Source organism: Nilaparvata lugens, chromosome 1 (assembly GCF_014356525.2).
Source record: "Nilaparvata lugens isolate BPH chromosome 1, ASM1435652v1, whole genome shotgun sequence".
In the NCBI taxonomy this organism is placed as follows: Eukaryota; Metazoa; Arthropoda; class Insecta; order Hemiptera; family Delphacidae; genus Nilaparvata; species Nilaparvata lugens.
The window spans coordinates 17,421,883-17,448,424 of NC_052504.1; the positions used below are offsets into that span (position 1 = coordinate 17,421,883).

At 32.4% G+C, this 26,542-nt stretch overlaps 3 protein-coding genes across 10 annotated transcripts in view; 2 read left to right on the forward strand and 1 right to left on the reverse strand.

Moving 5' to 3' along the window:
* LOC111057641 (proto-oncogene tyrosine-protein kinase receptor Ret) overlaps positions 1 to 1,899 on the forward strand; it is a 40,892-nt gene extending 38,993 nt beyond the window's left edge. The window contains exons 14-15 of the mRNA XM_039432393.1: positions 557 to 723; positions 1,611 to 1,899. Of these exons, the coding sequence (XP_039288327.1) occupies positions 557 to 723; positions 1,611 to 1,867 (424 nt within the window). The 3' untranslated portion in view covers positions 1,868 to 1,899. The remainder of the gene's footprint in view (positions 1 to 556; positions 724 to 1,610) is intronic.
* Positions 1,900 to 2,750: 851 nt separating this feature from the next.
* Positions 2,751 to 14,849, reverse strand: LOC111057642. 3 transcript variants are annotated; one of them, XM_039432409.1, is made up of 9 exons: positions 14,729 to 14,849; positions 10,923 to 11,029; positions 9,676 to 9,772; positions 8,856 to 8,968; positions 8,212 to 8,263; positions 7,282 to 7,421; positions 5,463 to 5,778; positions 4,099 to 4,133; positions 2,751 to 3,449 (listed from the first exon to the last, which is right to left on the reverse strand). In XM_039432409.1, the coding sequence occupies exons 2-9, from the start codon at positions 11,007 to 11,009 to the stop codon at positions 2,883 to 2,885; spliced, it is 1,407 nt and encodes a 468-aa protein (XP_039288343.1). In that variant the 5' UTR covers positions 11,010 to 11,029; positions 14,729 to 14,849; the 3' UTR covers positions 2,751 to 2,882. The 3 variants fall into 3 exon arrangements, with proteins under 3 accessions (XP_039288343.1, XP_039288348.1, XP_022200781.2); XM_039432414.1 differs by having other exon boundaries at positions 10,923 to 11,001; positions 14,729 to 14,792; XM_022345089.2 differs by having other exon boundaries at positions 10,923 to 11,069; positions 14,729 to 14,746.
* LOC111062894 (band 4.1-like protein 5) overlaps positions 12,352 to 26,542 on the forward strand; it is a 75,315-nt gene continuing 61,124 nt past the window's right edge. For all 6 annotated transcript variants that reach the window (XM_039432366.1, XM_039432371.1, XM_039432387.1 and 3 more), the window contains exon 1: positions 12,352 to 12,759. In XM_039432366.1, coding sequence (XP_039288300.1) covers positions 12,610 to 12,759 — 150 coding nt within the window. In that variant the 5' untranslated portion in view covers positions 12,352 to 12,609. The remainder of the gene's footprint in view (positions 12,760 to 26,542) is intronic.

The following is a 26,542-nucleotide window of genomic DNA, read 5'->3' on the forward strand; positions in this document are numbered from 1 at the left end:
AAAAAGGGTACCTACTCAGATTTCTATAATTATTTAATAAATAATTGATTAATCATTCAAAAGTAGCCCTAAAGAGACAATAGGCCTACATGTATGTTAAACTGTATACTATTAATATAATATTTTGTCTGTATAGCTCTGTACCATACTCACTTTTCTTTTTAGGGTTGAAACACAATAGCAATTATTTTTAAGTTCTCTTTCAATCTATCACAACGCAACTACTTTCAACTCTTTAAGGGCCATTTTTAAGTGTGTAAATACAAATGGTGAACATTCCAAGTGTGGATAATATCTCTTGAAGAGTTGAAACTAGTTGTGTATTATGATAAGCTGAAAGGGTACTTGATAACTTTTGTTGTGTTTCAATGTCTTTTATATAGCATGGACTATTAGAATATTGTCATTGAAATATAATCAAGAACTGAATTTGAATTGTATGAGGAGAACTTACAATACCTAATAAAGTATTGACTTGGAAAATTATTGTTGTCCTAATTCAAATATGAAATATTTCATCAAACTATGATTACATTAATTTATATTCCATTCCCAGATACGATATCATGACGTCTTGTTGGTTTGAGAATCCATCTCAAAGACCAACATTCCATCAATTGGAACATTCTTTGGAGACAATGTTAGAGGATGGCATTGACTATTTGGAGTTGGATACATGGTTTGCTTCCAATCGCCTCTATTTCTCTGACCTTCTCCAAAAAGGTAAAATTAATAAAATTATTCTATTCTTATATGATATTTGTTTTTCATCTGAAAAGTTCAACTTGAACTGTTCGTAGAGCCTTGAGGAACTGTTAGCTATCGTGTATCAGCAATAATACTCCTCACAAGACGTTTTCGAACTCATTCATTCGCACATAATAATTAATACTTATTTTCCATCTTATCGATTTCAAATTCACAAATCTTCTAATCCTAGGACTTTTTTAAATAATAGAACATGAATAAAATTTATTGAGGTATAGATTCTAGCATAATAGGTATAAATCTATGATTTGTTCCACAAATTTCAGAACATTGGTCATAAGGTTTTAGTCCTCACGGTTATTAGTCCTCTATTTACATATTGGTCATAAGTATATAAACGCTATAAACTGCTGCCACAACACACATTCTGATTATTTTTATATTTTTTCAATTATTATTATTAGTAGCCTACTGTGTGTTTGTGGAAATTGAAGTGGAATAACATTATTGCTGAAATTTGAGGACCCAGAGACTTAAATCCAATTTGAACTTGTCAAGAGATTGAAAAACACCTATATAGTTATTATAAAACCAGCTTCCAATTGGTCATTGAATTCATTTCAAAATCTTCAAGCTATTTTTAGAAAATCTTTGAAACTAACAAGGTAATAATTATCAATAATAACCCAAGTTCTAGACTCTAGTGTTCAACCCAACAAGAAGAGGGAAAAAACAAATTAAAATTATTAATAGTCCTAAGTCAAAAAATTCAATATTACATTGAATTTTTAATATCTTAAGGGTCATATCATCTTATTTATAAAATTTTTACTGAAATGAAAATCCATTAACTATATTATTTTGTGAATTTGATAACAAATATTCAACTTATTCCATTGCAGACACTACTTTGGATTCTGGCAACTCATCTGATACTGAAAATGCAAACAACGCATTTGAAGGTGTTGCAGAAGCAATGCAACAAAACAAGATTCTCAACGACAAGACAAGTGATAATAAAGGGACAGACAGTGCTAATATAGAAGCACATTACGCTAATGACAATGTTACACTAAACACCTACAAAAACTTTCCAAATAATGAAATGTATGCTAAAATGGCCAATGGTTATGTTAACTGCAAACCAAATGAAGTCTGAAGATGTTATATTAAATCTATTTTGTTCGCTTATTGGCTCACATGTTTCTTGAGTAGTAATCATGAAAAGATTTCTCATCAATTCTAATAGTTATAAGTTTCCTCCTCTGTCTCGATATGTGGTACAAAGATTTCTGTCAAAGGAGTCGTAATTAGATTATTAATCAATTATCAGCTACAACGATGAAAAAGCTCAATAAATGAAAGGGGCTGTGTCCTGTAAAAGCTAAAATGCATTATATAATCTATGTCAGAACAGTGTACTTCCACTTACATTGACGATAAATTATTGCTATTAGTATATATTGACATGGAGTATTGAGTATTATCAGAGCCAATTCAATATGGTACGTCAGGACATGTATCACTTTATTTTACTTCCACAAAAGTAGCCTATTACATTCACATGAGCTATATGTTCATAAGGGCCAAGCTACATGAGGCGTTTTTCATTCGAGCGGACAGGGCAAAGCTCTCCTATTGGCTGATCACCACCAGATTCAGGAGCGCCAACCTGATCATCCAATGGCAGCTTCCTGCCCTGCCGACTCGTCTGAAAACGTCTCATCTGGCTTAGCCCTTCTCAAATAGTATTTGTAAAAGTCTCTAATATTGATAGATTTGAATCTAGTTGAGCGATTTCCCATGTAAATTCAAACATGACATATGGTATTTAATTCATTTTTAGTTGAAAAGTAAAATAATATGGTTTCAGCTTGTGGCTTTTGATGAGTCCCTTACGGAAGGTTCCGCTCGTCTGAATATATAATTTAAGACATCAATAGGAATTACGACTGCCATACTTTAGCCGATAACATGAGAGTGACCTGGTCAAAAATGTTTAGTTCAAAAAGTTCAAATAATGAAATTTACAAGAACTTGTATGTAGTGCAAAACACTTATATTTTTCTCTCTAAATTTTCCCAAATTAGGCCCACATAAATGAAAAATATGTGCAGAGAAATCGCAAAGAGAAATAATAAATTAATCAACCTCATATTCCATATATTATTAAATCATGTGTTTTCTTCGTTGACAGTCTCTGCCAAATTCAAGGTTAGATCTTCATTAGAATGGTAATCTCCTGCACGCGAATTTTCAATCACATCATCGGCTTCGCCTTTGATTTTCAACTCGCCACTGGAGCGTGGAGGCTTCAACACCTCATGAGAAGAGCGTGGAGGCTTCAACTCCTCATGAGAAGAGCGTGGAGACTTCAACACCTCATGAGAAGAGCGTGGAGGCTTCAACTCCTCATGAGAAGAGCGTGGAGACTTCAACACCTCATGAGAAGAGCGTGGAGGCTTCAACTCCTCATGAGAAGATCGTGGAGACTTTAACACCTCATGAGAAGAGCGTGGAGACTTCAACACCTCATGAGAAGACTGTGTTTTGTTCACACCATCTCCCTTATCGTGGCTTTCCGGTGCGGTTCCACTGCTTGTCTTAGGAGATATTGACTTTCTTTCGAGAGAGAGTCTCTTGTCCAAATCATCCGATACTTCCCTGCTTTTTTGTGTGGATGCTTCACTTGTGATAACAGAGCTCGACACCTCATCTAGGGGATATCCCCCCTGCAAACCCTGAAAATTATTCAAATTCAATTCATTCATAGCCAACAATAATACAAATTATACAAAACGGCAAAGTCAGAACAGTTGATACGGTAGTCATTTATACAAGAAGTAGAAACTTATCATTAAATTTCAAATAACAATGATCTAGCTGTTGCTTATCATTAAATTTCAAATAACAATTATCTAGCTGTTGCTACATGCTGTTACTATTCTATATAGAGGAGAACTCAAACTTCAGCAAGACTTTTGAAATTATCGTGATTGATCATAATAAAGATATAATCTCTATCAAGAAATGAAAACGAAAAATCCAAGTACTCCTTTTTCAATTTTTATTCACAACATGTTTCAACATTCAGGATGTTAGGACATGCTATGAGTGAAAATTTAAAAAAGGTACTTGGATTCCTCATTTTTATTTCTTGATAATTAAGAGTATAGGTACGTAGCCCTAACAAAAAAGGTATGTAATATATAATCTTCATTACATAGAATAATTATAATTTAGAACGAAATAATATAAATTTTACAAGGAATTTGTAGTGAGAGTATGGCTTTTCTTCTGTTATTACGGTCCACATTACAAAAACTTTTGAAATATAAAATCTCATCTACCATTATTATTTATAAAAAAATAATGAGTTACCGATTTTACCTTTTGATCATTATTGCTGTTGAAGGTTTTATCATCTGAAACAGATATTGTGGTGTAAAAGTAAATAAATATTGAAAATCCAATTGATATTAATAAATTTTTTAATTGATTGTTAATAAATGCGATCATACAATAAGTTTATTATTAGTTATTTAAAGTAGGCTATATCCACGGTCAACTGTTGAGAAACTTCCAGATTTGGTAGAATTCGTTAATATAAATTCCATTTAAACAGGGTAGGTATATAGGTCTGCTGAAACGGACTCTCATCATTCAAAAAAGTTAGAAGTATTCATGCAACAAGAATGTGGAAAACTTTCTTTCAAAAAACATTGATTCTTCGACATTCAACCAATAAATATTAGCCTATTTTTGCTTTATGGCTTCATTTTTTGCAAAGTAGTAAATGTTTGTCATTTTTTATTATCATATATCAGTTGAATACGTTTCTGTAAGGGTATATCAATCGTGTTCTTTTATTTCAAACTTTCTTCTATCTTTTTCACACGTATCAACAATCTCATTACGATAATAATTCATCTATTGATCCAATTACAGTATACACAAAATTCATTGGGGAAGAAACAGATTAGGCAAAGCCCAAAACTGTTCCGAATTTAGATAGGCCTAAATCATAATTTGATACAAATAAATAGGTCATGTTCATTTCAATTTATACATTTTATATTATCCAATACTACAGGTTCGTTTTCTAGTCATGTTACCCAGATTCTAATGTAATTTGAAAAAAGGAAATTCAGATGTTGTAATAAAAAGGTAATGTAAATTTTGACAAAACAAAATTTTCCTTCATTGGAGATAAATTACCACACACAATAGAGTAACAGGGTTAAAAAAACACTCCATATCTGAATATTATTACTCGTATTATTATTATTACCTAATACTGCTAAATTTCCCTTCATTGAATTCAACTTGACTAGAATTGGAGCAGAATAAGTGAACTGCAACTCACTGCCAACAGACAAGGACTCTTATGTTGGCAGTGCCGAATATTACATTGATGATTATTGTTGTGCAAGTTACAATCAATGTCTATTTGTAGGTAATCGTATATTGCATACTCTAATGATTGTATTGTACAAGTATTTGTATGTGATTTTTGACAATAAATTCAATTAAAAAAAATACTACACACTTACAATAAAGTAACAGGGCTAAAAGAATCACTCAATATCTGAATATTATTACTCCTATAATAATTATATGATATAAGTATGGACTTTGCCTTAAAAATCACTCAATTATATCATATGATAATTATTATTATAACCTAATACTGCTGTCCATTTTTCATCAACCAATAGGAATTCAATTCTCAATACTAGGGCGATTTAACTCACCTTCATAATTATCCATATCGATATGCTTCAATATTTCCACGTCACTGGTGATGACAGCTGGCTCGACCTCCTTGAAAGGATCGATGGATTTGCGATAGACGACCTGTGTTAGATCCAGATAGGTGTTGGACTGCTGTTGCATGTCTCTTGTGATGGTATTGGTGCTGATCATGGAATGTGTGAACGATGGCCGCTCGATGGTCGCAGTCCCTCTGTAATCATCGCCTTCGTAGTCCACCAAGCTCAATTGCTCGTAATTGCTCGCCAGGTCAATAGATGGTTTCGACGCCTTGTAGTCTACCTCTGGAATGGTGTACTGCAAAAGCATTGTAGAGTTTGTAGCTTTTATTCATGTAGAACCAACTTCAAGTAGTGTATTAGGACAGAAAAAATATCTCATTAATATTTAGACTAGATAGCTTTAGTATTGGGAAAAACCAATGTGGAGCAACTTATTTACTCGTTCAATTCGAACATTGTAATTGAAATTGAAATTTATTCTTCCAAAAGAATTACATTACAATAATATATAACCATATATAACTGAAAATAGTGGAAAAATATTGTTTTAAACAACCCCTGAGTTACTACAGTGTGGGGTCGATCATGTTCCATATGCATTCTTTATTCTCTTGATTAGTATGATTACAGTGTTAAACAAATATAACAATTAAACAAAAATAAAACAGCAAACATTCATTCTTGAATTACAGTTTTAATCTATCGTTGTTGATAATCCATCTTGTTTCCACAATTATTACTATTGTATTCTTATATAACTTTAAAGTCAAAAAACACTCACATTCTTTTGTGAAACCCCAGCACGGAACGTCTTCGCCACACCAAAAGAATGTGAGTTGTTTTTTCACTTTAAAGTTATCAAAATACAATATAGTAATCAATCTATCTTACAATAAAATTTGTACAGTAGCTTTGCAGTCGTGTTGGACTGTATACGTCTATTGGACTTTTGTGTGGACTTATTGTCGTATATATGACTTTCATTGTCATATTGGACCTTTATGTGTCGAGTGTCGTATTGTACATTGTTATGTGTTTGATTGTGAAACACTAGAGAACTGAATCGGATTAGAAGGTAAAAGTCCATCTCCGCTTTTCATTCACACCCTCTTATGCAGAAAAAAGCAATAATTCCATTTCACTATAAAGCTATCGACGAAATGCATATTTATATCAAGAAACAGCATCTAACACATCAAGTGATATTGAAACTTCAAAGTTGAGTCATATCATATTCATTCTTATCTCAATAATATTATACAGTAAAAAAGGACAGGCCAACTTCGAGAGTGGTTTCCCTATAAGGAAATTAAGAAGAAAGTTCCTGTAAACATGATTGTACACTTTTCTCCAAATTTATATAATTTTTATTTTGTGGCAGCCAATTCTTTTGTAAAATTAGTTGGGAAATCGAATGAAACCTATTCAAAGAATGCAATTCCAATGATTTTTTTAAATATGCCAAAAAACGTGAATTCCAATTTGAGATAGATGTAACTAGAATACTTATTGTTCAACGTCATTTCATACAACTGAAAATTGTAGATAATTTAGTTCTGAATAAAAATGTTCTGTTAATTCTTTGTCTAAAACGCACCCAAACCTTAAATCAGCTCATAAATCAGGATTCAAATGAGACAGAACTGAACTTCTAACATCTATTGAAAAAAACCTTCGATGATACTCATTACTCATACAATCCATTGAGCTCTGTATTTCTTCCAGTTATTGGTAGTAGGAAGCGCAACATTTTTCAATTTCATATTATAGATAATTGAAACAGTATTAACATTCTTACAGTTGATGATCTAATGGTAGAGCTTGATTTTTCCACATTCACTTTGTTGACTGAATCTATGCCTTCATCCGTATTTTCTGAAATCGATTCGGTGTTATCTGTTGATGTGACATTGTTATCGGATTCACATTCTGCAGAATCTGAAAATAAAAATAGTTCATGACAATCTCATTCAATCTTCAATTCTATTTCAATACCGTATTCACTAGTCAGATAATATAATAATATTGATTTCCTATCAATTTTCTCAATTTAATTTATTATGGGGAACTAGAATATTTCAGTGATCAACACACTATACGTTGTAATGTAAATATTTAATAGATAACATTTTCAAGAAAGACTCATCAATTATTAGTATACTGAATACAAGGAAAAAAATTGAACTTTTGAAGTTTTATTTATTGTAAAAGTTTGTTCTACGTTGTACATAACTCTATAAAATAAAAAAAATGTTTAATTATTAAATATGTTTGTTCTATAAAATTTTATCTTGCATCAATAATCTCCATAACACTTTTCAATGGATACACTTTTTCTATTGAGAAAGTGATAAGGCTTCAGTTGAATTGTTTTATTGAATAACAATAAAATAATGAATTATAGTAATCCATGAATAAATTCATCATGAATTACTCATTCATTACCTGAAATATTTGATAAATTTAAAAATGATGGCAAAATATTATTTCTTTTATGTCTAAGCTGCTGAAAATCTTGGTTGTCTTCTTCTAAGTAGCCCTTTTTATTTGTCCAAGGTAACATTCAGTTCCCTATTCTAAAGTACAATCATTAATATAACGACTTGGTATAATGGAGATGAAACAGGACATCAGCTACTAGAATTGAGATTATTGCAGCAAGGTTAATATATTTTGTATAAGTGATAATTATTGTGATATATTAATATGAGAATAATAATTTATTTACCATTCCTTTCTTTTTTCAAGAGTTGTCTAGTTGAGTATCCTCTGAATGTTGCCTGAAATGAGAGAATATTGGCTAATAAACGTGGATGATATTATTCTACTAATCACCTCAGAGAACACTTCGTAGAACATGTATATAATGGCCTATTCCACTTCTCTCATTTACTGAATTTTTCAATCTTAACACAACATACATTTTATATTAATACCAAGTCAGTAGCCTATAAAGCTATTCTCATTTTCGGAAAATTAATATTGCTGTGAGAGAATAATGCAGTTGTAAAACTTAAAACTTATTTGTTCATCTGATTTAAAGCACTGTTAACTCTCTTATAAAAAAGTAATGATAATTAATAACTTTCAAAACATTTACAATATCCTCTTTTTAAATTTTCTTGTTTGGATTAATACTTCATAGACTAAAAGTCATACTTAATTTTTCTGCAAAGTCATCTATAGAGTTCACTATGTCAGAAATTAATAATGGTTAATTTTCAAAAGTTCATTACGAGATTTGTTATGAATACAGTATTGAATATAGGGAATTAGCTCAATAGAAAGTAGCATTTATGATTATTCTTTGAAATCTGATTGACGATAGCCAATTAAAGGAATTCCAAATGGTAAATCATTTAAAAGTTCTACCTGGATTGTTGTAGCTGCTTTTTCAGCTGTATAAAGATCAATACCACACTCATCCAAGACTATCCTGGTTTCTCTCGGAAGTGATCGTTCAATTTCTGAATAACTTGACAAGTCTGGAAATATAAAACGTCCATTATTGCAAAAATTATAATGAAACGCTTTTTTTAAAAGTAAGATTATCATTATTTTTTTTACTACGAAATTTAACCCGGTAAACCCAGTGAGTATAGATTCTATACAGAGAATACATTATAATATATATTTATACATAATACATTTTTACATTATATACTTTTATTGTATATATTCTATACTCACTGGGTTAACCCTTTCTTAGATTGCGCACCGACTATTCAAACTTATAAATTCGTCTTCAATTCTAAATAATAGAGAATTACAATTATCTTGACAATTATTAACATTGTGATTAATACTAAATATATTCTAAACTAAGGTATAATTAGCATTATTCAATATCATAACTTATTTATGCTGATCAATATCATAACTTCATTATGCTGAGTCATAGAAACTAACCAGTCATCTCTTACTGATTTTTGATTCCTTATCCAGGAATTTCCATTGCTCATTGATCAGAATAGAATATTCTTTGCTCACATATTGAAAATATTGATTTTAATAGGTAGAAGGAATATTCTTTATATGTTTTTCATATATTATACGACCACAACAATGTATTATCAGTTTTGGGCTAAGCCTGCTGCTCTCTTCCAGACATAGCTAAGTAAATAATATGTAATTGTATTCATAAATAAATATTAAATAATGCTACTGGAATAAAACGTTTCCATAAACTCACCTTTTCTTAGAGGATCTCGCCTTCTCAACTGATCAACTCTTTTTTCTAAATATTTTGCAATAAACTCTAATATATTCTCTGGTTGATGCTTTATTACCTGGAACAAATTGCAATTCAATAAAAAAGTCGACGGTGATTTATGTTCTGAAGTCAATGCTTGAAAGAAATCTTTATTAAGAAAATTATCTTGCACTTTTCCTTAGAGAATAAATTTCCTGATCCCAATATAATACGACAGCATTATCAAGATATTGGAGAGGGGTATCCGTGAAAGATCTAGCATTCACTGCTCAAGTAAAAAGTAAAGTAAATTCGTATGGCTTTTGTTGGTGGGGAGTCCCTTGCGGGAAGGTCCCACCGTCTGAATATATAATTTAAGCCGTCAATGGGCCTTACGACTGTCATACTTCAGCCGGGACCGACAGTTAAACGTGCCCATCCGATAACACGGGAGTGATCTGGTTAAAAAACTGCTCAAGTATAATAATCATTATGTCGATTTTATTTATTCAAAATAATATCTGAATATATTTTATATATTGATTTCACTCTTGCCTTCAATCTTGATGTTTTAATAATAAAATGAAAGCATATGCGACTACTGAAGCTGTAAGCAATGTAATTTTAAAAATCAATGAATTATTGTCTCCAAGTTTATTATCTTAGGCTACTACATCCCCAAGAACTATTTATTTCATAAATGAGTCTTATATTTCAAATCAATAAATTTTCAATTTAAAATAGTGACAAGTTGGTAATATTAAATGATACAAGCTTCTCTCCTAGAGTTCATATTACTATGTGCTGCTAGTAGATCCACAACTGAATTTAGTGCTACTAAACTTACTTCATGATTGGAAAATTGTAACACAAAAATCTATAAAGCTGCGTTTACAACAAAGTTATTAACAAAATGTTAATAACCTTATCCTTATAGATTCTATTAGATTGAACATAACTTTTATCATACAAATGATGAACATAAATGTGTTTGTCAAGTTCCGTTCAATCTAATGGAATCTATAAGGATTACTTGTTATTAACAAGCTTAATAATATAGATCAACTGAAAAAAAGGATTGAGATTTTGGTTGCAAAATTTAAAAAAAGTATTATTAATTATAGTATTAAAGTACTTAAATGTTTATTTTAATTTTACAAATAGGGTGTAGATGATGATGTTAGGTTATTTGAAGTTGAAACCTCACTTAATATGAATTTGGTTTTAGATTCTAGAAAACTACTAACCTCCTTGCCGATGTCGTTCATCAACTCTGGTAATCCAACAGGAATGATCAGTCTCCGGCCTCCATGAACTTCAATCACTCTATTCATTATAGTAGAGATTGATTTTACTTTAAAAGTTGGATATTAATTACATTCACTGTCAAAATGCTGCTCATAAAAAATATTCATGTACGGTAATGGAAATCATGTTTTGACACAAAAATAAAATACTGGCATACAGGCACCCTGGTAACCGTGCAGCTGAATCATAAATACTGTAATGTGATTTTATACAAAGTTTATGAAATTTGTAACGAATATCAGGAATAGGTAATTATTATAATCGATGTTTGATGTTGAAAAAAGCGCATAAAAAACTTGAAATGTTGTTTAAATCAAATTATATCATTGTAATTATTGTAATGATATAATTTGAATTAAAGTACATTTCAAGTTTTTTATGCCATTTTTAAACATTAAACATTGATTATAATAATTACCTATTCCTGATATTCATTACAAATTTCATCCACTTATTCAGAATCACATTACAGTAATATTATTGTAATGGTGTTACAGTCATTACATCACTATTGAAAAAAATCTATGCAATACTTGCTTCATGTTGATATAAATTCCCAAAGTTCAAGTCCCCAAACATTTCAAATACGGTACCGTACTAATAATTTTTCAAATAAGTGAATAATCATTTTCAAATATCGGCTGCTAATTTGCTTTTAACTATTGATGAGCATTTACATTTCATAAAATTCTAGTGAGTCTGACATATAATTTTAGTTTATCCTATACTATTAAACGAACAATTTTGGTTTATAATGTTTAGTTGTTTATATGTTTATTCATCTATATGTGACCGAATCTCAAAAACGCTTTAACGATTCTCTCGAAATTCGGAACAAAGAAGGTTTATGATATGAAAATTCGATTGCACTAGGTCTCAACCCTAGGATAACTCGGTGAACAGTACTCAATATAATCTTCAATTAGTACCTACTCTTTTATATTAATAATTATTAATTAATAAGATACAATAATTAATAATATAAAATACAATAGTCTAATATGAATCGATAAAATAATACAATATTAATACTGTATTATGATATCAAAAATGTATTATCATCTCTTCACAGTATCTTTCCCTATCATTGTCATGAAAGTGATATTAAATCTATAAGATCAAGAGTATTATTCAATTTAATAATTTGAATTTAAAATAAATACACCTTTTTCAAGGACTAACAATGAACAGCTAATGTAGAATGAAAACTAAGAAAATAGCATTTTGCCTTCCATTTAAATTTGCCGGGATATCAAACAACTCAGTTTACTCGTAAGAGGTAGCGCGAGTGTAGCTATCAGGTGGGTGCGTAGATACATGCGCAGAATGCGAGAATGCGATCCAAAGTTTGGAACAAACGCAGGCTGGTGCTGCCATGTTTTGTTTTGGAGTTGAGTGTTTGTCTGGATTTCTGTCAGTGTTGTATGTTGTGAATCTGTGTAGTGTGTGAATTGCGGTATGTTTTGAAAAGTCCCGTTAGATATTGTTTATACTATATTTGGTGGTTGTGCAAGCTATTGTAAAATGTGACAAGTTTATACTTATCAGTGCCTCGAAAAATGCGTCGGTATTTCTAGTTTGTAAGTGTTTGTTTGCCGTTTACATCTTGCCTCGGACATCGCGAAAATGTTGAGGTTTCTCAGTAGAAAGAAGGGCCGCAACGGTCAGAAGACTACTCACATCAAACCAGGACCTCAGAATTTAATTCCAAATAAAAATTGTGTGCAATGCAAGGTTATCCTTCTGGATGGAACCGACTTATCTGTTGATTTATCAGTAAGTAACGTTTTCTACTGTTTTCTAAAAATTAATTTTTTATGTGTTTACATAGGTTATCCACCTACATGCGTCTTGTAAATTAATGTACGTTATAGGCTATACGTATATTGACATTTGCTGGCTATTAATTGTTTTTACTCATGAATCCAGTCGCATTATAAAAAAAATATTTTTACTAGATAAGTTGTCTGAATATCCTACTCTACAAATTAATAAGACAGACAATAACACCCTAAATCAAAGTACTTTGTTATCATTAACCTTATAACTTACGGTAATACAGTAGTTTTTTTTCAAAATTTATAACTCTACTTGTTAAACTATAGGACTAACTATGAGTCAATATCATAATACTTTTATAAATTTTGAGTTCTTTTTACAGTACATTTTCCTTTGTTTGAATTATGAAATTTAAGAAGTTGTCAAAACAGCTGTTCTACAAATAAAATATCGACGTGTGTTCTTTTGAATAAACTGCTCTACCCACCTACCTCAAGCACAAGAAGGAGGTTACAAAGTAAATTTCTCAAGAATGGGGTGGACCCCCTGTTAGTTTCTCAGGAAGGAAACTCATGCTAGTTTATAGAGCTGATATATAACTATACAGGGTATGAATTTGAAAAAAATCGGTCAAGTCATTTTTGAGAAAATCGTGAAAAACATGTTTTTATTTTGCTATTATCCGCCATTTTTCTCAAGAATATTACGGAGCTCCTGCAATTTTACAAGAAATGAGACTCATGTCAGTTGATAGGGCTTATAAATAGCTATCCATGGTATAAATTTGAAGAAAATCGTTAGAGCCGTTTTGGAGAAAACCGTGAAAAACATGTTTTTTTAGTAATTATCCGCCATTTTTTCCGCCATCTTGAATTGAATTTTATTGAATTTCTTATTGTCGGGTCCTCATGGTATAAGGACGTTAAGTTTAAAATTTCAAGTCAATCGGTTGATTAGGAATGGAGTTATCGTGTTCACAGACATATACACACACACACACACACACACACACACCACACACACACACACACACACACACACAACACACACCACACACACACCCAAAAATCATGTTTTTGGACTCAGGGGACCTTGAAACGTATAGAAAACTTGAAATTTGGTTACCTTAATTTTTTTTGGAAAGCAATACTTTCCTTACTTATGGTAGTAGGGCAAGGAAAGTAAAAAACACAGTGTAGATTTTACAGTCGATAGATTATCTAAAAGTGGGTCACCAAAATATATCCCACTCACTTGTTACATCAATACAGCTTTTTATTCTTCTCAAGCTTGTATCACCTTGAGCCACCAGTGGGTCGCCAAAAGTCCGAGCGAGTCACGGGACATTAGTTCTTAGGGTCCCCAGATTCTATCGGTGTCTCACACTGGTCGCCAGCCACCAGTTCTGGGGTCTCACTGGTGTGTGAACATTGATAATGGTGTAACAACCGAAACCGGCATCTCAATTTTTTATTAAATCTGTGGTTGGACAATAATCTATTATCACCACAACAATTAGTAATATCTTAACAGCTGGTATCTCAACATTGTACTATCTAAACAGTTGGTAATATCTCAATATCACTTTCACAAATAGTCTTAAAGTTAAACTATAATTATAAATCAAAGTAAAGACCATGCATGGATGGCATGCATTAAGTTACTATCAAAACACTATTACTATTAACAATTATTATAGTCAAACCATTTCTTTTTGTGCTTGTGAAAAGAAGATCCTATTGTACAATTGGAATTAAGTGGTACTATTGCAGTTTTAGTAGGACTTTTATTGATAGGATTGAGATTTGTGCATGACCTTTCTTGAGATGTGGGATGTGCTTGACCTTTAGATATGTTTGGATCTATTTTGCCAAAATATATTTCTTGCTGCAAACAAAGATGGCCTGGAAACGTTTGCCACCAGCAGTGCTTTCAAATGCAGCCAAAGAGCAAGGATCGTACTAACCTACAGCTATTGCCGCTGAAGTCACGTTTTCAGGTCACGAAGAGTGCAGCTCGCCTCCTACTCGTGAAATATTCAATTCCTTATGGGTTGTTCGTTCTCCTTATTCTCCTAAACATCTGGCGTCTCAACTTTCAACAATCTTGTCGCCAGTAGTTTCAGCTGTAGATGGTAGTGTGCTCTGAAAACTAAACGGCGTTGTGCAAACTTCTGCATTTCCTAACAGCTCTTGTGGATGATCAAACATGCTAGTCAACTGCTGATCAAAATAAATGCTGTGTATAATTAAAGTTATTATCATTAGCTTGACACGATTCTTCAGATACTTTGTCGTGCTGGAGAGTACGTTACATCAGTGGTCTTTTATAATATTATTAGTCACCAACAACTTTCAATTTAGATCGTGTTACTTCTCAGAATTAGATGAGGTCAATTCGCTTTTGTTGATTTTTGTAAGCATTTTTCCCTTGCATATTCATGTTCACACAATAAGTTGGAGCTTCATCTTATTGGTCTCACAATTTGTTGGGGCATAATTTAAAAATGAAAATTATGGCACTTGAGTTAATCAAGAAGTTATTGAAATTCATTTGAAAAAAAGAGTAATTGAAATTGAAATTTATTCTTCCAAAAAATACATTACATTACAATAGGCTATATTGCAATAGCCTATATAGGCCTAACTGAAAATAGTGGAAAAATATTGGTTTAAACAACCCCTGAGTTAATACAGTGTGGGGTCGTTCATGATGCATTTAATAATCTCTTGATTAGTTTGGATACAATGTTAAACAAATATAAGAATTGAACATGAATAAAACAGCAGAGCTCTGCATGAATAGAAACGAAAATATTAATTAATAATATATAATTGGGCTACTGATTTTTAAAAATCCACCGAATCCTAAATAAAATTTTAGAGTTAATAGGTATCTATTTTTCTAGTAGAAAAAGAGACAAATTTGAATTTGTAGCTAGGAATAATCATTTGCATTATTAATAATTTAGAAATATTAGCATGGGGTCTTGAATATTTAAAAATATTGTCGCGTTTTTGTTGAATTGATCTTTTTGTTGTTGTGAGCTAGCCACAGTATTTGGAATTTGCAACTCGTGCGCTATTGATTGATTTTACAGCACAATGGGAACAGGGAACTAGGCTTGTACAGTACAGTAGTTAACAATAATGATTAGGCTTGCTATTGTGTCCTCAGTATGTCATGCGTAGTCCACGTACTCCTACAACAAGCTGTTTCAAGCTTCAAGGCCATGGCTGGAACTTGTTTTATTTTGCTCTTCATACAGCGACGTAATGATTATAGCTTGCTGTTCCAGGTGTATTTGAAATTCAATGTGTATTTGAATACATGTGTATTTGAAATTCAATTTTATGCTTGATATTTTCACAAATTTAATGAAGATTGTGATTTTTGCAATATCACAGTATCTACTTCTTCTTAAAATTGAGCTTTATAATTAACTTCAAAATTATTCCTTCATTTTGCAGCTCTAGAAACTCGTATTCTTTGAAAAATACAGTTAGTGTTATGAGTAAATCAAAACTAAATTTTTAGGCATTATCTAATTTGGAATAGTTATTGGAGCATGAGCATCTTTTACGTTCATTTGTCGACATGAAAAACAACACTTTTAAGAACACTACTTATTACTGAAATTGTGTATCATTGAATCAATAAAAGAATAACGTAGCCTACTCGTATTATAAATTTTCCCATTCAATGAGTCCACCAATCCACCACTAAAAAACTTCATTCACGAAAAGAGCTTCATAGGCGACTTGTTGGTTTCCAGAAGTCTTAAAATTTCAAATGGGAGTCTGATAAATTCCACGAAACTTGCTATCAATATCAGATAAGCTTTGAGAACCAAGGACCTCTATGTTTAGTTTGGAATGCTTTTGTATTTTGAGGGTGCGCCCTTCCAACAGGTTCTTTGATTGACACTGGTAAACAGAACGACTGAAAATAATATACTATTCAATGTGCATCTTAATTATTATTAGACCCTATCATCCATTCCTTATTTAAATGGAACACAATGCTCAAAATTCTTGTAATTGTTTAGCAGTATAGGCCTACTCAATTCAACTATTGACGTTGAATTTAATGATTTTTCAGATTTTCATATCCTTCCAGATCTCCTACTTACTGTCAAATAATGAACGTTTTAGTAAAAACTATACTCATATTAGACTTTTGTTCAAGATACAAATTCTGGAATCAGGTTTCCTAGATTGAATAGGGTCATTAAATAAATAAATCATTCTATGATCAGTAGAATAAAGAAAATCACTATCTTTTGTCGCATCAAATTTGTGAATCATGAATATTAAACTGAAACCAGTAGTCATACCAGTCACGTCTCAGTTTATGTTAATAGTTTAAAATTAGTCAACAGTGTTTGCACAGTAGATTATATTTGAATGTCTCTCATAAGATCATTGACCTGTAGATATTGAGTTGAATTTATTAGGCTTATTATAATAGAAATCTATTCTGGATGTGTTTGGAATGATAATAACTTGAGTAATTTGTGATAATTATACATAGTTTGGTGAATTCTGTTTGATAGGATAGATTTAGGTCAGGCTAGACTATTTCAACGCCTGATTAGTATATACTGTATTTATAGATTTTTGTATATTGAATGGATAATACTATCAAATTAACCTACTTGATTTTAGAATCCCAGGTCTTCAATAAATCTTGCCAAACGCACATTATTATTATTTTGACCTTCAAATAAAGTTTTATATTCATACATTCAACTTCCTTCTGCTTTTAAAACTCTTCTGGTAATTTTATTATGTAACCTTCCTATTCCTTATTTACATTGGAAAGGAGGCGTAAAACTCGAGATTTTCCAGTGCATCAGTTTGAAAGTGCATCTCAATAATTTGAAAATGGTAATTGGCTGTCTTTGATTATTCCTACTATGTAGGTGGGTGGAATTCATCGTCCATGGAGTCCATTCTTGTCTGGAATCTATTAATACTATTATCCTTTTTAAAGTATAAGATCCTTTATGCTGCCTAAGAATCTGTGATTATATTATAGTTTTTTCGTTGAAGAACCACACTTCTGCCCACATCTTACATGGGGTTTTAGATACTTGAATTTTAATTCGGGTCAGTCTTTTATTGCGTGGGTTTCAGTTATTGTTATGTGTTACTCAGCTACTACGGTTCGAGAATGACTCATCAGTATCCGTATTACTAATTATTTATATAACTCTTTATTGTTAAAGTAATGAATTTTTCTTCCACATTTTAATTTTTCTTCCACATTTCAACACATTGTAATTTAAGATGAACTGGTAATGATAATAATTAATAATAGTTGGCCTCCACATCACCCCTTACAGCCAACCCGTTCCACCACATGGCGCCAAGTGACTAGTAAGTATGCTTAGGCATTTTCGTGCAATAGAACGGCACATGGCCTTGGTATATTGCAGCTGTCAAAAAAAAAACAAAAACATTTAGAACTCATATCACTCAAGTATATTTTGCATTGTTCGAATTTTCCTCTTGAAAATGTTGGGTGCTTCAAAGAGGTCAATTTGGTTAGACAATTTATTGCCAACTTCAATACATCTCTCCAAAGGGGAGGTAAAGCTTCTTAGGAAAGCATGAAATTAATGATAATGTCTCAAATTTCGTGGAGGAACAACGACTCCAACTCCTCGAACACCGATATTCACTTGCCCATGAAGATAGTTTTATATAAGAACATCGCATCAAACTTGGTTCTTCTCCATTCCAGAGATTCAAATTTCACGGACATGAAGATTATGAGAATAATATAGAAATTAGAAAGTCATGATATAATTAATTTTTCCTTATAATTCTGGATGGTCAAAACTCCCTCAACACTAGTCAATCAAACTTAAAGATTAATTATAAAAATAATCCGTATTTATCCACTTAATTCCAATTGACCCTGATGATAATCAATCGTTAGGATTTGTTCTTGGTAGCCTTATGTGTGACTGGATGTTTTTCCAATTTCTCATATCAGGAATGTGCATGAGAGAGTAATGATCAGGTTCCAACATTTTCATACACCTATTTCTCCGAGGAACGAAATATTTTTTACTTATAAAAATGGGAAAATTTATCTTAGTAACATTATAAACCTCTTCTCATATCACCTGGTAATAAAATTCATCATTCAAAAAGCCATTACTTTACTCTGTGTCATATATGGAAACTGATGTGTTCCACTAAGTGGTCTTCGCTCAAAAGTTGACACAAATGTGTGCCTGAAAATTTGTAACAGTTAAAAGTGTTACAAAACAATTGTTGTAAACGAGCCTCAAATAAAAACTAGTTTTACTGGTTGACGTTACAACCTGTTAGTATTTGCAAGACGACAAGACGAGGAATTCTCTCCCGTACGTTGTCTGTTGATGGATTTGTTTATTACTGTATTTTGTTAGGGAGATGGGTTCATATTCAATGTGAGTTTGGAAAAAAGACTTCTCCAACGTTTTTGCATTAGCAGGTTCTCTCTGTCTCCATATTTAGTGCTACATTGTTCATAGCGTACGTGTTGATTAGTTAACCACTCATTGATATACGCGCTGTTGATGACAAACATGACACCGAATAGTAAACGCAGTATCATTAGAGTATCAGTAGTGGCATTGGAATATCAGCAGTATCATTGATGTTCAGCAGTAGATCTATCAGTCTCAAATGATAGTCTCATATCCATATACTCTCCATTTATTTCTGACCTAGCCTAATTCATTAGATTTTCTCGAATATAGATGAAAAATACATATAGACTATAATATGTAGGCCACTAACCTTTTTCTGTTCATTGTTGCGTTCACAGTTTTACAAAAACTACAAATTTGGAAAATTACATCCGCTATAATATTGAAAAAAAATAAAAAGATATATGATAAATTACCGTTACATTAATTAATTCTCACGTCATGAAATCAATTGACCCCTCTCATCTCCAATTTTGTAATTTGAAAACTTGAAAGAAGATAGAATAGAGAATATATAATCCTCAAAGACCATCAACCAAATGACTGATGATAGTGCAACATACTCATTCATAAGCAGAAAGCGGTTCTGTTCTCTCACAATATTTTTCCGGATGATAAATTAGCATTTCATTCTCAAGTGTTATGTGTGCGGATGAATGAAATATGGGGTTTAGGCAAACAATAGGATACCATCTCTCGGTTTACGCGTTCGTCGGCGTGTGAAAAATGGAACTGTAGGCATCCTGTGATGCGAGTGAAGTAAGGATAAACGCACTTCTACCGGATGCATTCCGGTATGAAGATGTCCGCTTTTTTCTGTGCTTCTCGGTTGAACGGTGAACAGAATTACTGCATTGCGTAACTGCAAATTCTGTTATCTACCTCCTCTCATTCTTACATTTCACGTGTTGTGTTTTTATCAATTGAAACAATGCAGTAGTTCAAACTAATTGGCTGTTATTTTTCTCGTGTGTTTCAATTCACCTTTTATGCATAGTTGTGCAATTAACCCAATTGTATTCCGATGTCGATAACCTGAATACCTTCAAAAGAAGCTGAGCCAACCATGGACTAGTATTTTTTGAAGCACTCATCTTTTCAACGTTATTTTTTACATTAATTATACTGAACCAATTGGTTAGTCACACATGGAGATACTGTAATGCGTTTCCAATGTATCAGAATATACTGTTGAGGGGCGTTCACACGATAGCAACGCCCCACTCATGATGAATCTGTCGCTGTGTCAATAAATTGTGTCTGTTATTTGATAGGTTTATCCTTCTTGAATGTTCGTAAATCAAAAACAATGCTTTATTTTCATTTTTATTACATAAAATACAAGTTTCTACAGAGCATTCTACTGCAGAGCAGCATTCTACTGCAGAGCATCCACCAATAAACATACTATACTAACAACAATAAAAATAAAGTATTTAACGTTTTAAGTTTTTCACTTTCGCATGATTGGTGTATGAAGAATAAACTACTTTGTGTCTTTGACTGAAGTATAATAATTTATATTTAAATTGTGATTCTGAGCAAGCTGTTATAGTTCTCGTGAACTTCTATGATAATCCCATGGAAAGTGCTAAATGCGAAAATTTATGTGGTAGTTTACATTTCAACTTCCCCATATTCATAGTTTATTAATTCAACTGCTATCTTATTTTCAGAACGATGAATATTTTTTTCGGAAGATTTTGTCTATCTATCTTCAGGCTTCAGTTTCTAACAATTGAATTTAGGTTTTGGTTCAGGGATGGTTTCCAATAATCAGTCCTTTCAACATAATTTCAAGTCAAATTTATAGAAATTCCAAAGTTATTTTCTATTATAGGTTCTTACAAATATTTGGCTACGGCTTTGGCGAATCGAGCCAATTTTCTGCAGTGTTTTTGCATACCTGTGTCCTGAATCAACAGACCAAATCGGTTGTTCGGCTTGCATTGACTTATTTCCTTTTCACTGTCGGATGAGACGCGATATCGACTCGTTTTTATCGAAGTTTGTCTTCGGTTTTGTTGGGGTTTTGCAAGGATAACATCTTTTTGCCGTAGTCTGGCAACAAAAACAGTGGGAAGCGAAAGGCGAAACGCCGCTCAGTCGAACGGATCGGGCATCATCGGACCCGATTTAAAAAAGTCAACGAAGCGCGACATTTTTGAAAAGCGTTTGTTTCGGTCGGCTGAAGGTCAAGCAGCACTGATCTGCGCCTTCATCAATGGGTGTTCGCGTCTGCCAACAGTCTGCCAACTCTCCGCAGAAGCGTCGAAACCCTTTGATTGAAATTGAAATACGTGAAAACTGAGCAAATTCGAGCTAGTCGAGAAATAGTAGGAGAATCCGTTTTCTCATATTTGATTGTCTCTGTATAACTGAAAACCATGATTGAAAATAGATAGATGATTCTATGGCGTGCTCATTCTGTTCAAGGAATGAAAGTTCAAACTAATAACAATTTTCTGGAAGTAAGGAGTGTATTTAGCTTTTTGAGAGTAAGAAGCATATTAAAGGGAGTATTCAAGTGTTCGAAAAAGTACGAGTGTATAAATAATCTATTGATTCTACAAGAAAATGAGTAGCCCCACAAAATACCAGACTCAAAATTTCAAGAATATGAATGAGCATTGAAAGGACATGAATATTAAAATAATATGAAACATAGAAGAAATCAACTTCATTAGATTTAATTTTGTGGAATGTTTTATCTTGATTTGTTTCCATAATTTTCGTTATTCATGTTTATCTTCTCTGAATTCTTCAGCAGGGAATTCTCCATTTTCCTGTTCAATTTCTTTGTGTCAACCTGTTGCTCATCTCTTCATTTATAATCTCTATATCGCCTATTACTCATCTCATCTTGAGATGATGAGGATAACTTTTTATTGGCTCATAATGAAATTCCCACACTATTGATACAGTGGAGATTCAACTCTTTGAGACTAATGTAATTTCTAAGCTTCAATTTCTCTTCAGATTTCTTTGAGAAAAATAAAGAAAATAAGAAATAATTTCCATGCGATTCTTGATGAATAGATATTACTGTAAATATATTATGAATACTCATATTATGTTGAGACACAATTTTTTATTCACTAATCGTTAGATTTTGTTTCAATGGATCCTTGATAAAATTACAACTCTATAATTATTCTTCAATCTGAGAAAAAAGTATCTGTAGAGAACAGTACTTAAATAACATTCATTTAGAAAATCGAAATAGTTCCACCTCAACGTTCAAGTTGTTTCAGATCTTTCAGCAACATTTAATTTCTTTCAAGACTTTGAGCAACATTAAAGGCTATCAGTTCTTTCCATGTCATGCCAGTGGCATATTTATCATCATCTGAAGTATCAAAGTTTAGGAATTTCACAATCGTCATAAATGGCGCGTTTCCCACCATTCTCGGCGGCAGTAGGCTCGTAATTCAGGTGCGTGCAGATCGTTTTCGTGAAGCTTGTACCTGGCGACGGCTAGAAAGACCCAAGACGCCTCCACTCGTACAGACAATGGCTTTGCTGCTCTGGGAAATTATTTCTGTCTGCGATTTCACCTGAATACGATGAGCCTCTTCCTCATTTCCTTCCTGCCTTTATTCCGTTAGGTGCAGCAGTTACTCTCTTTTCTGCATTATTACGGAAACACATCATCGTGTTAGGTGGGCCTACTCATGTCGTTTAGAATTAATGCTTTGTTTTAGATAGCCTCCGCTTCAAATTTCCATCTCAACATTGTTTAAGCTGCAAATAATTGTTGGGATCCTCATTATTCTTTAAAATGTCTTTTCTTCATCATATTAATTTGATTTTTTCTCCATGAGAATTTGGAGGATCATTTCCTGGGGATTATTCAGTTTCACATTATGAAGTATTGTTAAAATTTATAACTGTGTAACAGTACAATTTATTAGCTCGTGAATGAAATACTGACGATGAGACTCCTATACTTTAGTTAGTTTTTATTTGGAAAATTGTGTTACTCTATATTTGTATTTTATATTTAGAAATATCTTTATAGTAGGCTATTGTGCTCATTCTAGGCTACTGTATTTGATTCTTGTATCAAGGAGACCTGTATTATCCATAAATTTGAACATAGTATGTGATTTTTTACTACATTAGAACAATAATTACTTTGCAATATGATTGTTACTCAATTCATCACGATTATTCATTAGTCACGTACTCAAAATTTAAACGACGCATTTGATTCATCATTTTAAAAACTCGGCATTCTTTAGTTTGTATGTAATAAATCATTTGAATGATCATTTCAGAACCAAATTTATCCTTCCAGTTTGCTATGACCTCAGTCTTTTCAATCAGTGCGAGCGTTCTAAATGTAAGTTCCCACCGTCTACTTGGCAGCATATTTCCAAGTCACGTATGACTCATGCAATCGATCCATCCAATTCTGTGTTTCCCCATTATTAGTCTTCCCTGGCTTAAGTATTCTTGAATAGGAATACGTAATATTTTTTATGAATACGATTGTGAGTATATTATTCATGTACTATATTATACACAATTTATAACTAACATAATGTAGAACAAGATGGGCTTGTTCTACAGTCTCCAGTCGCACGATATTTCGACTGTGGAATTGAAACACATTACTTTGGGTTGATCACACAATCCTCGAGTTCACAACTAGAAGTGATAAGTTTTAATTTGATGATTCATGAATTTTAGAACTGAAAATCGCTGTAGAGGCCGGGTTTCTATGATTTAGTAAACACTTTTTCTCAGGCTCTTATTTTTTACTCTACTTTTCACTCAATAGGTAATGGTTATAATTGATTAACCAAACTGAAAATTTGAACTCAAATTCAAAAGTGAATGAAACATAATCTATTTTTGTACTAATGTATGAATGGAAATTCGGGGAAGGACGGTGTTGGGCTGTGCCTGTTGGTCCTCCCCCAATCATTTTTATGTATTGTGTATCATCGAATAAATACATACATCAATAAAATTATTTACAATAATTGGCCACACTTTATAGTAATTGTGGAAATACATTTCTCTCACTACCGAAAAAGATTGAATTCATCATTTTAAGATCTCTGGTATTCAACAGAGACAATATTCATCATTTACAATGCGTGGAGATACTACAGGCATTATCCTAGAACTGCTTTAAAAACTTATTTCAAATAACAGTTCATGTTACGTCAATTTCCATTTCAGACAACATTCTGCTTCCGAAATAACCACAAACTAAAATTTCTTATATCCCAGATAAAATTATCGAAGACATCTGACATCTGACTATTCGAAGGAACTGCTACTCTTATTTGATATCAAAGATTAAAGTTATTTTGATTTTCGACATTTCAAGTTCTCCAGGGTGACTTCATTGAAATTGCCATTACGTATGAACAAATAAACATTGAAGCATTCGCTAAACCTCAGTAGTCATTAAACCTTGAACCTTGAAATAACCACAAACTAAAATTTCTAATATCCCAGATAAAATTATCGAAGAGTGATAAAATTTCTAATATCCCAGATAAAATTATCGAAGAGTGATAAAATTTCTAATATCCCAGATAAAATTATCGGAGAGTGACACAGTATCTGAAGGAGCTGCTACTCTTATTTGATGAAGTGAAAATTTTAATGTCTCAGATTAAATTATCGGAGAGTGACACGACATCTGACTATTCGAAGGAACTGCTACTCTTATTTGATATCAATGATTATAGTTATTTTGATTTTGGACATTTCAAGCTCCCCAGGGTGACTTCATTGAAACTGCCATTACTTCTGAACAAATAAACGTTGAATCATTCGCTAAACCACAGTAGTCATTAAACCTTGAACCTTCTTGACTTGGAATGCCGTCCTGACAACAGAGGTTGTTGCACCTTTGTTATTTAATTCTATTCATTATTCATTCACTAATCAATGTCGACAATACGGAAGGGAAGGCATCGGTGAATGCTATCATGAATTTGTACGGTGAACAAGATGGATGACGGATGGAAGTCGAAACAGTAACTGAGTGCACGTCTGTCGGTTAGCTGCTAGTAACAAGCTCGTTACTCGGGACGCAGTCCGCTCGTTACTGGCGTAGATGGATGCTGATAGATGCATCAGTGATGTTTGGGACTGGGGCGATGTTTGTTTTGACTGGGACTGGTGTATCCTGGCTGGGAGAATGTCAACGTGGTTTGATTAGTGTTGGGCGTTTGAAGAAGAGTTATGTGTTAGGTGGTGTGGTGGTAGTGACTAGACGAAAAGTTTCTCAGGCCTATTTAAGAAGAAGCATAGTATATAAGAAGAATAGGAATGTATAAGAAGAAGGATAGTGAAGAACGACTGGAAAGTAAATAGTTGAGGAGGGGCTATGAGGAGAAGGAGATACATGAGCTGTGAAGAAAACAAAAAACTATATAATGTTAAGAATGAGCAAATAGGACTATCAAGAGAATTAGGAGTAAAAAGTAGGAGAAGTAGGAGTTCTTCTTAGGAGAAGGAGTTCTTCTTAGGAGTAGGAGTAAAAGTAGGAACAAGAAATAATATCTAATAAATACTTTATTTTAATTTCTGTAAAATGTACTGTTTCTTTTTGGTTTTGTTCAATTACAATAGCCTTATTCATGTAGTGGTAAGTTGATTTCAAGTTCACGGGACTTGAACTTATAAAATACTTGATTCTGAGATCGTTAAGACTGTTCTGTACACTTTTTTTAAATTTAAATTGGATAATATTTTTCAATATAATTGTCAAGATCATTATAAGAGTGAGAAAAAATGGCAACTGAAATTTTTAAGTGGTCTAATAAGCGAGTTATGGGTTGTTGAAGTGTTAATCCGAAGTTGTTAACTCAGTTTTCTTTCCAGATCATAAACGGTTTCGAATTATTCTCCATTGGAGTTTTTTTAATACATTCAGTATATCATTGGCTTTGTTCTAATATGCGTTTTTTGCTATTAATGCCAAAATAAGTAAGTTATCGAATTTACAAAAAATGTTACTTTTTATTTATGAACGATATGGGGAATAAAATGTTCTAATTTGGAAAGATACATTTTTCGAATTTTTAAGAGAAGTTTTATTAATTTATGAACGATATGGGGATTAAAATGAATTTTTAAGAGAAGTTCTGAGGAACTTCTGAGAAGAGGAGAAGAGGAGGAACTTCTGAGAATAGGAGATCATAAACGAAACCGTTTATGATCTGGAAAGAAAACTGAGTTAGCACTTCAACAACTAACTCGCCTATCAGACCACTTAAATATTTCAGTTGCCACTTTTTCTCACTCTTATAATGAATGATCTTA

Excerpts from the sequence above, each read along its gene's own strand:
- LOC111057642 (XM_039432409.1), bottom strand. The coding sequence starts at position 11,009 with ATGAATAGAGTGATTGAAGTTCATGGAGGCCGGAGACTGATCATTCCT. Across the intron at positions 8,264-8,855 it reads AAGCAGCTACAACAATCCAG|GCAACATTCAGAGGATACTC; the intron begins GTAGAACTTTTA and ends CTCTCATTTCAG. Across the intron at positions 5,779-7,281 it reads CTACCATTAGATCATCAACT|TACACCATTCCAGAGGTAGA; the intron begins GTAAGAATGTTA and ends ATGCTTTTGCAG.